Source organism: Felis catus, chromosome B1 (assembly GCF_018350175.1).
Source record: "Felis catus isolate Fca126 chromosome B1, F.catus_Fca126_mat1.0, whole genome shotgun sequence".
NCBI classification, from domain to species: Eukaryota; Metazoa; Chordata; class Mammalia; order Carnivora; family Felidae; genus Felis; species Felis catus.
In genome coordinates, this window is record NC_058371.1 from 21,338,192 (window position 1) to 21,352,500 (window position 14,309).

At 36.3% G+C, this 14,309-nt stretch overlaps 1 protein-coding gene across 2 annotated transcripts in view; it reads right to left on the minus strand.

Annotated features, from left to right (window-relative positions):
* Nucleotides 1–556: 556 nt before the first annotated feature.
* ZDHHC2 (zinc finger DHHC-type palmitoyltransferase 2) overlaps nucleotides 557–14,309 on the minus strand; it is a 69,173-nt gene continuing 55,420 nt past the window's right edge. For both annotated transcript variants that reach the window (XM_023252406.2, XM_003984627.6), the window contains exons 9-13: nucleotides 12,090–12,216; nucleotides 11,699–11,791; nucleotides 7,893–8,005; nucleotides 5,555–5,629; nucleotides 557–3,065 (exon numbers count right to left, since the gene is read on the minus strand). In XM_023252406.2, the coding sequence (XP_023108174.1) occupies nucleotides 5,589–5,629; nucleotides 7,893–8,005; nucleotides 11,699–11,791; nucleotides 12,090–12,216 (374 nt within the window). In that variant the 3' untranslated portion in view covers nucleotides 557–3,065; nucleotides 5,555–5,588. The remainder of the gene's footprint in view (nucleotides 3,066–5,554; nucleotides 5,630–7,892; nucleotides 8,006–11,698; nucleotides 11,792–12,089; nucleotides 12,217–14,309) is intronic.

Consider the following 14,309-nt stretch of genomic DNA (forward strand, 5'->3'; position numbering starts at 1 on the left):
TTTGTTGGTGTAAGAACAATTAAAGGATGAGCTCTTAGTGACCTGGAGTGTATTATGGTAAGACATCCTTGTAGGTACATCCTCTTTTTTTTGAGGATGGAAATACACTGAACATCACACCGGGGGACAGATGTATTTCAAAAGAGGGGAAATCTGCTGGTTTATAATGGAAGGGAGTAACAATTTTTTCACAGGTTGTTTCCTTGAAGCATGAATCACACGATGACTACCTTCATTTTTTAAGAACATGTTTTATAAATCCTGTGATTTCTCTAGAGAGGGTAGTTTTTGTCCAACATATGTCGTGTTTCCCGTACTTAACTGTTGAACGCACCGTACTCAAGTTTTACAGTCTGTTTCTAATTGTCCTCAGAATCATTTTACTAAGAGATCATGATCTCATCCTGTCATCCACCTCTCCTCAAAAAAAGAGCTTTGTTATGGCCAGGTTGTAGACCAATTTTGTCTGTAATAGCTCTGGTAGACCACTAGGAAAAGTGTATCTTGAAAGCAATTTCGATTGTCAATGCAAAGGCAATTTCATATAGACCGCTAATAACGGTGATCAACCAGACTTTATTATGGTAGAACAGGAGGGAATTCATGGGTAAGCACTGCCTTGAATGGCTCATCATTGTATTTAGATGCAACAAAGTTTTGTCTTTAAAAAACAAACCCTCTTCACTGCACAATGGCAAATAGTTAACTAAAGTATATGAAGTATTTGCACAATATTTAAAAAAATTCTTAAAAATTTTCTCTCTATGGTAGAATTTCTAAAAACAGGAAAAAATCAAAATTATCAGTTAAGTGGACTATCGGGACAGTGGAAGTGTAAGTGTCTTCAAGTTTCAGTTGAGCAATTAAAGTTTTTAAAGCAAAATGTTTAAAATGTTTTTAAGGTACATTTTATAAATATGTACAAAAATGCAGGTCTATCTGATGCTTTATTCACTCAGGTAAACTTTATACTGCATATCTAATGAGATATGCCATCATCTCTAAAAATTCTAACCACCTAGATTAAAAACAAAACCCTTGAAAGATTATTCACTGAATGAAAACAAAAAGGGAACCAATGCAACTTAATGGAAAAAAATTTATTCGTAAAAATTTTTTTCGAATGATTCTACTGTGTATCAACTCATCAGGTATATCAATAATTACACAAAAGACCTAAAGGGGGAAAATTTAACAGTACTCTCGCAAGGGAAAGAATAAAAACCCCACTTTTTTTCTTAGCTTCTATTTTGACAAGAAGGAACACCTCACAAAATCCTGTCCACAAAAATGGCTATAGTACTGTGCTTTGAAAAAACCTGGCTGCATATATTTCGTAATACATCACGTGATGCTGTTGCCCTTAAGACTCGTAGCAGTAGCTATAGGTTCCAACCTGGCACTTCAGGTAATAAAAAATGATGACCAAAAAATGCTTTAAAAGTAACAAGTAAAAATGCATCATATCTTCTGAGATTTCCTGAAACGGATTGTCAGATCAAAGTCTTCAGGTTTAAAAAAAAAAAAAATCGGAAAGAGTATCCCTGTTGTTCAAAGAATTGCACTCAAATGATCTTTAAATGGACTTGGCTGACATTGGTTCTTTCATAAACTCATTAAAATGTAAGCTTTATATTTTTAGAAAGAACAAGTAATTGCAAGGATCTTTCTACTCCATTATCCTCCAGTCTCCTGGTCTCTTCAGTGTTGCATTTTTGTCTAACTCAGATTTTGAAAAGTGTAATACCATTGTCTCTTTGATTAAATACTGGTTCCTTAACTGTGTACGTTTTAAAAGATAATCTGCTTTAAATTCTCAAAATCAGTACCAAAAACTGTTTAAGCTTATTCTAATCTCTAACATTTACAAAACTTACACTCCACTCAAAAAAAGAATAAAACTTTTTCAAATAGTGCGTACAAGGCACAAGAGCTTCCTAGTATATTTACCGAAGCCGAACGTTTTGGCATTAACAAACACACCACATTAGTTTACCTTAAACTCAATTTCCAAACAGCACGCCATTTAGTTCAGGTTGAACTAAATTTCTGAAAGTATACGATTTGTTTTAATGATTTGCATAATTTAGTCTTAAGTATTTGAAGAACTATAAAGTTAAGTGTCATACTTTTGATGAGAGGGGACACGGAAAAAATATAGATACCAATGGAGGATTAATCTATTGGCCCATTGGCGATGCTTAACAAATTCAATACGTTTGCTCTGTTCAGTAGAACAAATAACCTAAAAAACAGATTTTCAAAAAAGCCATACTGGCAAAAGAACATAATAAACCAACCATAATTGTTTTTATATAGATTTTCCCCCGGTTTAAGAAGATTGGGAGAGATGAAAAATGTATCTTGGATGTAATAGAAATGTGTTAGTTGTGACAAAAAATTTGCCAGCTAGTTGCTTATCAGTGAGCTCAGTCTTCAATCAATGATCACACTTCTTTTCCAGCAGGGAACAAAGGCTAGAATTAAAGTCTGGCAAAAAATGATGGCAGTTTTCAAGTGTGGGCCAATTAAAATTTGCAATGAATTCATAGTCATTAGAGTTCACTCAGTCTGGGGCCAGATTTACAGCAGAGGGAAGAAACAAGTCTGACAGGCTCCCTCCACCTCACAGGTAACTAACAGGTTTTATGAATAAAGCTCTCATTATACCGTAATTTGAAATCTTTTAAACTTCAGAATCTTAATAGTCTCAATTTTCTGAATCAGAAAAGTCAGATGATTAATGGGCTTTTTATGTGTATACATTGTACAACCCAAATATTTGGGTGAAAATAAGCCCATGAATTTATTCCAAGTTTTTATGATAGAAGATATTTTTGTCCTTGATTCATAAACCATAATTACTTTTAATATTTAACAGGAATTTGTGTTAGTTGAAACAATCTCTATACTGGTTTTTTTAAAAATGTGTTATATTTTAAGCAACGGCTTGGAGAGAACTAACCAATTCATATTCTGCATATCCAGCCAAGAAGAAATGGGAACCACGGGCCCGTGGTGCCTTCCTGTGGGAAGCCTCTGCCATCCACCTGCAGCACTGATACCTTGAAATGAAACAGAAATCATGAAATTATTGTGTTAACTACAAAAAAAAAGCAAAAACAAAAACAATTCATTCAATGTTTGTTGAGTAACATTCCCTGCTCAGAATTCCATGTTTTCTGTGCTGGAAAGCTCAGATGTGTTCTTGAATTCAGACCTCTACATCTGTCCTTCTCAAGGTATAATATGCATATACAAGGCCAGAGGATCTTGTTAAAATGCAGAAAATGCAGAGTCTGATTCAGTAGGTCCAGGGTAAGGTTTGGGGCCCCAATGCCAGCGGCAGGACTGCTAGTTCTGCATTTGTCTGAAGCCAGGAGGAGTTTAGAAGTGCCAGCTAAGCTGGATGGGGATGTAGGAAAATCATTTTGAAACTTCATGTGCATAGAAGCACAGCATTTATTTTTTTAAGTTTATTTATATTTGAGGTAGAGAGCGAGCAAGCGAGTGGGGGAGGGGCAGAGAGAGAGAGGGAGAGAGAAAGGATCTCAAGCAGGCTCCACCCTGTCAGCAGGGTGCCCAATGCAGGGCTCGAAACCACATGTGAGATCCTAACCTGAGCTGAGATCAAGAGTCAGATGCTTCACTGCACCTGAAGCACAGCATTTTTTCTTTGTATAAGAGGGAAGGTTGAAAAGGCTAAATTTTACTTACACATCAGTGCTACTATGGGTCTAGGGACATAACGATCTGCAAAGTATGAACTAATAAATATTTTATAAAAAGCCCACAAATAATTTATTAATGTACTTCAAAAAGAGAAGAGATGAAAATATCATTCAGAATATAATTAAATTAAGCCTATCAATATCATGTGCGCTGAACAAATTGCAAGTCTGAGATGTAAAGCAGGAAAAACTATTTTTTAAATATTTTAAAAACAATTTGGAATATTAGCTACTTTGGGAAAATTCAATTTCTAAAGACACATTTAAATGTCCCTGGTTATGTCAATATATAGAACATTTAACACATATGACCTCACAAAAAAATGGTAATTAGAACTAATGGTTCAAAATACTGAAAAAACACCCTGTGAAACTTTATATGCTTTACAGAACTAGTATAATATTTTATTTGTAGTATTACTTAGTAATTCAATTCTTGTGTATTCTGTTACATTTTAAGAATTCCCTCTAGAGAGGCACCTGGGTGGCTCAGTTGGTTAAGCGTCTGACTTTGGCTCAGATCATGATCTCACAGCTCATGAGTTTAAGCCCTGTGTCGGGCTCTGTGCTGACAGCTCAAAGCCTGGAGCCTGCTTTGGATGATGTGTCTCCCTCTTTCTGTGCCCGTTCCCCATTCACGCTCTGTCTCTATCTCTCTCAAAAATAAACATTAAAAAAAATTCAAAAAGAATTACTTCTAGAAATTTAATATTGTCTTTCTGCCATTTAGCCAAGTTAAGATGAAATTTTCACTATCCTAACCATAGTTATGATGAATCTGATCTACTATAAGATCATCCACAGTCATCCAAAACCAAAACATTAGTCAACTGGCAAATTCCCAGATCAGTTTTTTGCTGTTAGTACATAGCTACTTATCAAAACCAAAACCAAAGAAAGAAAGAAACAGATTTAAAAAAAAAAAGAAAGAAAGAAAACAGATTTAGAGGATTAAAATGGGTCAAAAACCAAAGAAAACAACCCAGATATCCATGAAATACTTCGACACAAATGATTTTGTGTTTTAGATTCCATTCTCTTGATTGTTTTTAGACTTCAGGATTCTAGATTGCAGTTTTATAAATAGAGATTTGTCTTGATAACTTTACTGTTCAACTCTATACTGTGTTTATTATAACAGCACATACAATTTTTATTTTGTTTAGATGATTATAGCTTTGTTCCAAAGCTGCTCTTTATTGTATTAATTGCAGCCTGGCTTATAAAGAAATTACCTTTTAAAGAAACTGATTTAGAACAACAGATTTAAAAAAAATTATGGTTTAAAGAAAATGATTTGGAACACTTATTACTTTAAGGGTAACACATGCCATGGCGTGCTACTGTAACCCAAAATTAGGATGCTAGAGGTTTGAACTAACAAGATATAATTGTCTTGTACTAAGACCCAGTGGGATTCTACTGACAGATGGTCAAGGATATAACTGCTGTAATCTGGAAGGATAGAAGAAAATAAAAAACTCCAGGATCCTATCATCTGACAAGATAAGTGCCAAGTAAAGTTCAATATTTTAGGAGTAATCCTTGCCATTTAGTGCATTGCTATAAAAATGAATTTCATTCATCAACTTACTCCAATTATTTGTCAAGTTACCCTACATACAGGCTAATACCAAAGCTAGGTCCACCTGCACAGGTCTCCAACATGATACACGATGGGATCCTAAGGGTTAATTAAAACATCTTCAAATTTCAATCACTCAAAAATAAATAATAACATTTATGGGAACTATTTGCCCTAAGAGAACTGGAAAATTGTTAAAAATACAAAGCATAACAATTAAGAAAAAAACGTATCTTACTTTCATAAAGTATGAATTTATTTTGTTTGAAGAGTTAAGTCTCATTCTCCATGGTTAATGCAGGATTGCTCATACCTTCAAGAAAGAACATAAATTAGCATTTTGTTTTGGGGGGGGTTGCTTTTGAATAGAGACTAGTTTTTTCATCCCTGATCCCCTCCATATGCTTCCAAAGGTGCCTTGCATGCAGTACAGGTTTGTAAGATGATCATACAGAAACACACACACACACACACACACACACACACACACACACACACACACACACGATACAGTGTTGACCGCCCAGAGTGTCACAAAAATAGCACTTTAATGTTTATTTATTTTTGAGACAGAGACAGAGCATGAATGGGGGCGGGACAGAGAGAGAGGGAGACACAGAATCAGAAGCAGGCTCCAGGGTCCGAGCTGTCGGCACAGAGCTGATGTGGGGCTCAAACTTACAGGCCGTGAGATCATGACCTGGGCCAAAGTCAGATGTTTTGACTGAGCCACTCAGAGGCCCCGCAAAAATAGCACTTTAAAAAGAGATATACACCTGAGGAAGTGGGCGGGGGGTGGGGGTGGGCAGGAACAAAAACATCAAAGATAACATTGCATTGGGCACTTCTCAGGTCATCTTAAAGTACTCTTCCTAATTCTACATTTACCTACTACATCCTGCTGAAACTCATCTTGGAGCCCTCCCTCACCTCATCCTTCTCACATTTCTTTTCCTTCTTTTACATCATCCTTTAGACTTTAAATATTCATCCATCCAAGTAACAGAAAATTAATCTAACATGCCAAATAAGTAACAGCGTATAAAAAGGAAGAAATCCTTCTATGTTAATGCAGAACTGTACAAGGAAACATGAATTCCTTCTGAAAGAAAGGGGGCTCTTTGTCTTTCCACCCCCCAAAAATTGACCCCCGACTATACATCACTTCTTTGCCTCCAAGAAAACTGAGGGATTCACAGGGCTAACAGGTGTCATCAATTTTTGTTTAGGCAATATCTAGCCCTTCCCACAGACTGGAAAATGGAATGGCCGGTTTGAAGGTGGAAGAAAGACAAAACCAGGAATACTCAAAGGATGGGGATCTTTATCTATTCCTTAAGCACAAAACTCTTTAAAGAAAGCCTATATTTTAGCAGAATATGACTGATTGTATATTAAATAATGACCTTAGAATTTTTAGTTAGAACTGTCATGTTTTACTATCACTAAATCCCAAAGAGATTTCAAATAAAACAACAAACACTTTAAAGTGAAGTGAGCCAGGGTGCCTGGATGGCTCAGTTGGTTAAGCATCTGACTTCAGCTCAGGTCACGCATGATCTCATGGTTTGTGGGTTCGAGCCCCACGTTGGGCTGTGTTCTGACAGCTCAGAGCCTGGAGCCTGCTTTGGATTCTAGGTCTCCCTCTCTCTCTGCCCCTCCCCCACTTGTGCTCTGTCTCTGTCTCTGTCTCTCGAAAATGAATAAACGTAAAAAAAATAAAATAAAGTGAAGTGAGCCAAAGTCTGGCAGCACTAGGAGAGAGTTTGAAGAAAGGACTAGAAATGGAGAAGATTTTCTGGCTAATGGTGCTTTCATCATGCATGTATGATTTTATACTCGATTATAAGGGACACCACACACATCCATATATGCTGGCATGCATGATCACATGCTTTGATTAATCCTCACCAACCCTGAGAAATAAGTAGCATTTTAAGAAAAGAAAGCTAAGTCTAAAAGAGATTAGGTAACTACAAATCTCACACACCAATTAGGTGTCAAAATTGAGATCTGAAATCAGGTCTAACTTCAAACCCTTTGCTAATAAACAATACTAACTGATGCAGTCACAGATTAAAATCAACAGCAATACAATAGAAATGTGAGTGGGATTTGAAGAAATAATAGCTGAAGTTATGGCAATCACGCAATCACTTTACTCTGACATTCTGAAACTGGATAGAAATCTTAGAGTAAAAGAATCACATTAAGATCTTTTTCACTGGATGTTTTTCAATCTGTTGCCTGAGTTGATTACTTTTTCCATTAAACATTTACATTTTGAGTATACTTACATCATTTTATTTAATAGGCAATAGTTAATATTTGGTTCTTACACTGGGATAAAAGCAATGTAGATCTTTCACAAAATGATCTTCTTCAGCTAACATTAGACATTAACCAAAGGCCTTTACAAAAAAAAGTTCCTGAAAATTAATTCTAAATTTACAACGGGAATCCAACTCCAAAATTTTGTAGGTTATATGATAGGACTGTTTTCACTACCTTCACCTTTTGTTAAAGGTGAATAAGCACCTTAATTAAATAAAACAGTCAAATCAGGGCACCCTTACCAGCTTTGCCTTTTCCTGGGTTTGCGCTGTTCTCAGTCCAAGACTGGGAATCCGTGAGAAGGTGACTCTGGGACTCTCTCAAGGGCTTTGCAGGGAACTGATGGTTTTCAGGACTGAATAAGAATAATTAATCATCATCATAATCATCATGTTAATTCTTGATCGCGTTATGTTGAGTGTTTCTCAAAGTACAGAATTCAAACAACTTCCCAAGGGAATTTGGGGAACAGGGAATAAGGCATTAAATGGCACTGACTCGCAATGAGAAAACCGTTCTCCCTTCCATTGTCTCGTCATTCTTCCGAATATAACAAGAGGACAATCCTTGACTTTGGCGTCTCCATCTTTGACAGAACAGGCCTCCGCCTCTGACTTTAGCAGGTGAGGGATTTTAGTTAGAATTTAATAGTGTTTAATTATCAATTTTATTTTTTAAAGTTGTATTCTATTTATGGCAATTTATTGCAGTTTTCATTTATGACAGTGAGGCACTGTTTGATTTAAAAATAAACTTCAGTGCCAATTTAAATAAATATGTTAAATAAAAATATTAGTTTTATGTGGTATGTGGATATGGAAAACATAGATATGAAGGTGATAGCAGAAATAAAAGTTTGAGAAAAATTGGCCTAGTGTTTCTAAAGTGGCCTAACTAGTCTTAAACAAAGAAATCTCTATCTTCCTCTCTTAAACTGAAACAACAAATTTAAGTGCTATCTTGCAAAAATGTTGAAAACATCTGACAACATCAGGTTTTACAAACGTTGTTTAATTTGGAGAATGAAGAGTCTTCAAAGAAGAATTTAAGTTTTAAAATTTAAGTACACATGCTACATATCAATCTATTGGGTGGCATGAAAAAATAAAAATTAAAAAATAACATTTCACTCAGAAAAAAATATTGGCATAGAAACTATATAAGTGTAGTTTTAGAACACCCTAAAATACTAATTATAATCATGTTCAGAAAAAAAAGTTCCATTTCTTCCAAGAATAATTTCACATATGTGAGTTGACTATACTATATTTTTTAAAGGATATGCTTTTGCTCCTTAATAATTACCTCATATCTAAAATTGGAGAATATTTTAATTTTGTGCAGCTTTAACATCCCTTTATTAAAATTCTGGAGATAAATCTTTAAAAGTAAAGAGCATGTCTCCTATGTATATGAAAAAACGCCAAATAACTCTTGTATTCTAATTTTTATTATTCTTCAGGAAAGGGACCATACACCTGGTTTAGCATAGTAACCAGGTCCTGGTTTAGGGAATCCTTGCAGACTCATTACTGCCAACAAGACTAACAAATGGCAAGGAAGGATCCATTCATTCAACTGTATTCATTGAGTACCTATTACACCAAGGAATAAAGTCTTTGATCGCACAGAAATTTCACTGTAACTGAGAAAGAATAATAATAAATAAGTGAATATGTAATAAGTCAGGTGACAGGAAGAGCTGACAACAGAAAAAGAGAGAGTAAGGGGAAGCGAGGGAGCAGGTCCCTATCTTACAAAGGGTTTTCAAAGAGAGCCTGTATTGTGAAGTTGCACCTGAGCTGGAAGTGAATTAAGAAAAGGCCGAAGAGCATTCAGATAGCTGGAAAAAAAAAATGGGTAGGAAGAGGAATTGGCAAGTACAAAGACAATAAATAAGGGACATGCCAGGTACATTTGGGGACCAGCAAGATCTGTGTGTCTGAGGACCGTGAGGGATGAGAAGGTGGTAAGGGATGACATTAGAGAGCTACTGGGGCCAGATTAGACAGGACAAGGTAAGGACACTAATTTGATTTATGCTGATTAAGATGGGAAGCCAAGGGAGGGTTTTGAGCACAGGAGTGACACAATCTGATTCTTAATGGAGAGTAGACTGAAGTAGGGCAAAAATGGAACCAGAAAGACCAGCAAGGAAGATGTGGAAGTAATCCATGTGAGAAATGATGCCTTGGACCGGAAAGCAGTCTGAGGGTGACAAAAAGTACTCGGATTATTGGCATATTTTGAAGGGGCATCTGACAGGATGTGCAAACGGAGTAAATACAAGGTAACGAAAGAGGAGTCTAGAATGGTGCATGGTTTCTGGCCTGAGCACCTGGGAGAATGAGGGTCACGTATACTGACATCCAGAAGGATGGAGGAGAATCAGATTTAAGCCGAAGGGTGTTGATGGTTGGAAATCAAGATATCCGCTTTGCACCTGTTCAGTGGGAGATGACTTTTAGACATTTAAGTGGGAATGTTCAGTAGACAGTCAGACATAAAACTCTGCAGTAGAGAGGAGAGGCAGCCACTTGCCATAACAATCTTATATGGGCTCATCAAGGAGGAATTATAGAATTACGTAAAAGACAACTTAGCTGTCAAAATCCAATCCCAAAATTTAAAGGAAAATGAAGTCGATAGTGGTTACTTGACCCCTTCAAGATCACCTAGCAGGGCAAAAGTGCCAGCTTTAGGATTTCTCCAAGGGTCTTTGGTACACTTAGTAGAAGGAGAGACACCATCTCTGAAAACCAAATCTTCTTGAACTACAAAAACCACTTAAAGGGTAAAAAACGTTACTGAAAACTACTAAACTTTATAAAAGCTTGAAAACATTCTAAATAATCTATTAAAGTGATATTTTTCTGCATGAAGATACAAGGAAAATTATTAAGATATAACTCTGTTAAATTTTCAAGCCCAAACTCAAAGGGGACATCTCACTAAGACTCCCGTGCCTTTGAATGTCCCTGGGAAACACATCAGAATGGCCTCCTCATTAACTTGTTCAGTCTACTGTGTCCAAGGTCACGCTGGGGATGGGGTGGCAAACAGGTTTCATCTCGTGACAATTTAAAATGGCTTTGGAACGGCTACCGGGGTCACTGCCTCAAGAAGAATTGTGGGGTCATGACAGGCTCCACCAGAGGACGTGCTGTGATCAATAAGAAATGGAGACAGCAGGAGCGGAGGCACAGGTGTTATGTACGCGGCATTCCAGCAAAGAAGAAACTCTCTAAAATTTAAGAATATTACAGTTATGCTCTTGCTATTGGCTTCCCCTTAAAAATTAGAGGTATGGCCATATTCAAATAAATCTGTCTTAAAGATGTGAAAGTTAGTGTTTTAAACTTAAAAATTCATACATAGCATTTAAAAGGTTTAAGTAGTTTTGCCTTTTGCCAGTTAATTGCAAAGTTAGAATCAAATCGTAAGGTCTTCCTCAAATTCTTGACAAAGCAAGGGCAAAAGTCTCCAAACACTCAATTTCTAGGGCCCCTTGTCTTTCCCTTCCACTGAAATGGCCCAGATAATGTTTACTGGTCTTTAATAAGCATTAGGAAATGTGGTGCACTAGCAAGCAGGTGTCTGGGATTCTATTTGATCTCCAAAAACCTAATCCAAGGAAGTGCTTCTTATCTCTTTATAATGTTATAGGCACCACAGAAAGGACCTGGGGGGTCCGAGGGCACGTTTCCTGTCTGCTCACCTGATCACTAGGGGAGCTAATTTGGACTTATATGCTCTTCTTTCAAGCACTACGTTTTAAAAATCATAATATACTTCAGTCAAGCAGCATGTATGGAGAATTAACACCTGTTTATCCAGAGTAATAACAGAGTTTGACAAGTATAATTAAAGCTCCCTATGTACCTCTCCCCAATCATACTTTCCTATCTCTCTCATTCCAAGCAGGAACTATTGTGGTCAAGTATCCTAGGTTTTTAATTTTTTTTTCCCCAAGAAATATATAGCCCAAGGACACAGGAGGAGAACATATATTATTTGAAAGTAAAATAGAAAAAAAATACGGGATTACGTTTTCGATGTTGAGTTCATTCCTGCAGGAGTAGATGGTTGTTCAGGATCCTGATTAACAAGGCAAGTTGGAAAGGAGCAGCCATCACCTAGACTAGAATCAAAACGAAAACTTACAACTGAGCGGTAAAAAAGGCCACAGTGTGAAACCATTACAATGTGATGTTTGCCAGTGGAACATAGTTATGCTACGGACAAAACGGGTCTATCAGACACTGGCTTCAATACAGCTTGTTAAGGGAGAGGCTGAGTTAACTGACTTCCACACTGATATAAGGGTGAACCACAAAATAATTCTTTTCACAAAAACAGGAATTCCCATGCAGAATTATAGTTCTTCTGTTGGGTTGCTTTCATTGGTTTAAAACCCGAATATTTTCACAACAAACTACCTTGAAAAAACGGGTAGCAACCAGTACTTCTTCTCATCACCAAAAACTTGTCGCATGTTTTTACTGAAACCCAAGCTGAATCCATTCTTATCCGTTCCGTGTCGAAATACAGGACTTCTAAACGCCTCTGCCAAAAAATGGGAGAACAATCACATGAGTAACACATCTAGCAACCCCCACATTTAGAAACCACTGGACTAAATGAGGGAACTCTAAAAATCAATGGCTAGCCCCCTGTGAATGCATAACTCGCGTACCTATCAAAAGCTCTGCCACATAGATTGCCTATTCTGTTTTAGAGGATGTGATTGCATTTATTTTCATTTTTAAAGAATCCTTCTATTATGATTAGCAGCACGTGTGCATTGCAAAAGAAAATCAGAAAACACAAATAAGCAAGTTAAAACTTTATAAATTCTGGATCTTTTTTAGATAGATGTGTGGATGGATAGATTTGAGGATCAGCTTCGCCATTTCTGCAAGAAAGGCCATTGAAATTGTAATAGGGATTACACTGACTCTGTAAATCACTTTGGGTCATACTTAAAAATATTAAGTCTTCCAATATATGAACACGGGAAATCTTACCATCTATCTGCGTCTTTAATTTCTTTCAGGCAAGCTTGGTAGTTTTCAGTGTACCACTGCTGTACCTCCTTGGTTACACTTATTCCTAGTTATTTTATTATTCTCATGCTTCTGTAAATGGAATTGTTTCTTTAATTTCTTTTTGGATGGTTCTTTGCTCGTGTATAGAAATACAACTGATTTTTCTGCATAGTGATTTTGTGTCATGCAACTATTAGCTCTAATAGTTTTTATCGTGGATTCTTTAAGTTTGTTTTTTTTTTTTTTAATATAGAAGATCATGTCATCCACGAAGAAAGATGGTTTTACTTCTTCCTTTCCTATCTGGATGGCTTTATTTCTTTTTCTTGACTAATTTTTCTGGCTAAATTAAACACCACTAGGGAAAGTGGCCAATCTTGTTTTGTTTCTAGTCTTAGGGGAAAGGTTTTTATATTCACCATTGAGTATGATATTAGCTACAGATTTCTCATTAATGCACTTTATCATTTGGGGCTTGAGGAAGCCCCTTGTGCTGAAGAAATTCTCGTTGGCCTCTAATTTGTTAAGTGTTTTTACCTTGAAAGGGTGTTTGATTTTGCCAAATACTTTCTCTGCACTAGCTGAGTTGATCATGTGGTTTTTTTTTCCCCTTCATTGTATTATTGTGGTATATTACCATTGATTGCTTTTTGCATATTGAAACACCTTTGCATTCTTAGGATAAATCTTTCTTGGCCACCATACATAATCCTTTTAATAAGCTGCTAGATTTGGTTTATTTTATTGAGGATTTTTGTGTCTATATTCATAAGGGATACTGGGCTGTAGTTTTCTTGGATGTCTTTGTCTGGCTTTGGTATTAGGATAATCCTGGCCTCACAGAATGAGTTACAAAGCGCTATCCTGTCTTCTAATTTCTGGCAGAGTTTGAGAAAAATTGATGTTATTTTTATTTATTTATTTATTTTAATGTTTGGGAGAATTCACCAGTGAAGGCATATGGTCCTGGGCTTTTCTTTGTTGGGAGGTTTTTGATTACCGATTCAATCCCTTTACTTGTTACAGGTCTGCTCAGGTTTTGTATTTCTTCTTGAGTCAAATTAGTAGTTTGTATGTTTCTAGAAATTTGTCCATTTCATCTGGGCTACCTAATTTTTTGGTGTTCAGGGTATTCACTTATAACCCTTTTTATTTCCGTAAATTCAGTAGTAATATCCCCACGTTCATTACCGATTTTCATTAAGTCTTCTCTATTTTCTCTTTCTCGCTAATAACTTGTAAAATTTGTTCATATTTTCAAAGACCCAATTATTGATTTCACTGGACTTCTATGTTTTAAATTCTCGATTTCTGTTGTCTCCTTTCTAATCTTTATTATTTCCTACCATTTGCTGGCTTTGGGTTTCCTTTGCTCTTCTTTTTGTACTTCCTTAAGATTTAAAGTAACTGATTTGCGATATTTCTTCTTTTTTAATGGAATCATTTATAGCTAGCTGTGGATTTCCCATTAAGTACTGTTTTTAGCTGCATCTCACCTCTGTAGGGCTTTTGAACATACTGTTTCCTCTGCCTGAGATGTTACGGCTCTTACCATGACGGACTTCATAGGTTATATACTTGTTACTTTGATAAGCCCTTCCCTGGCCACTC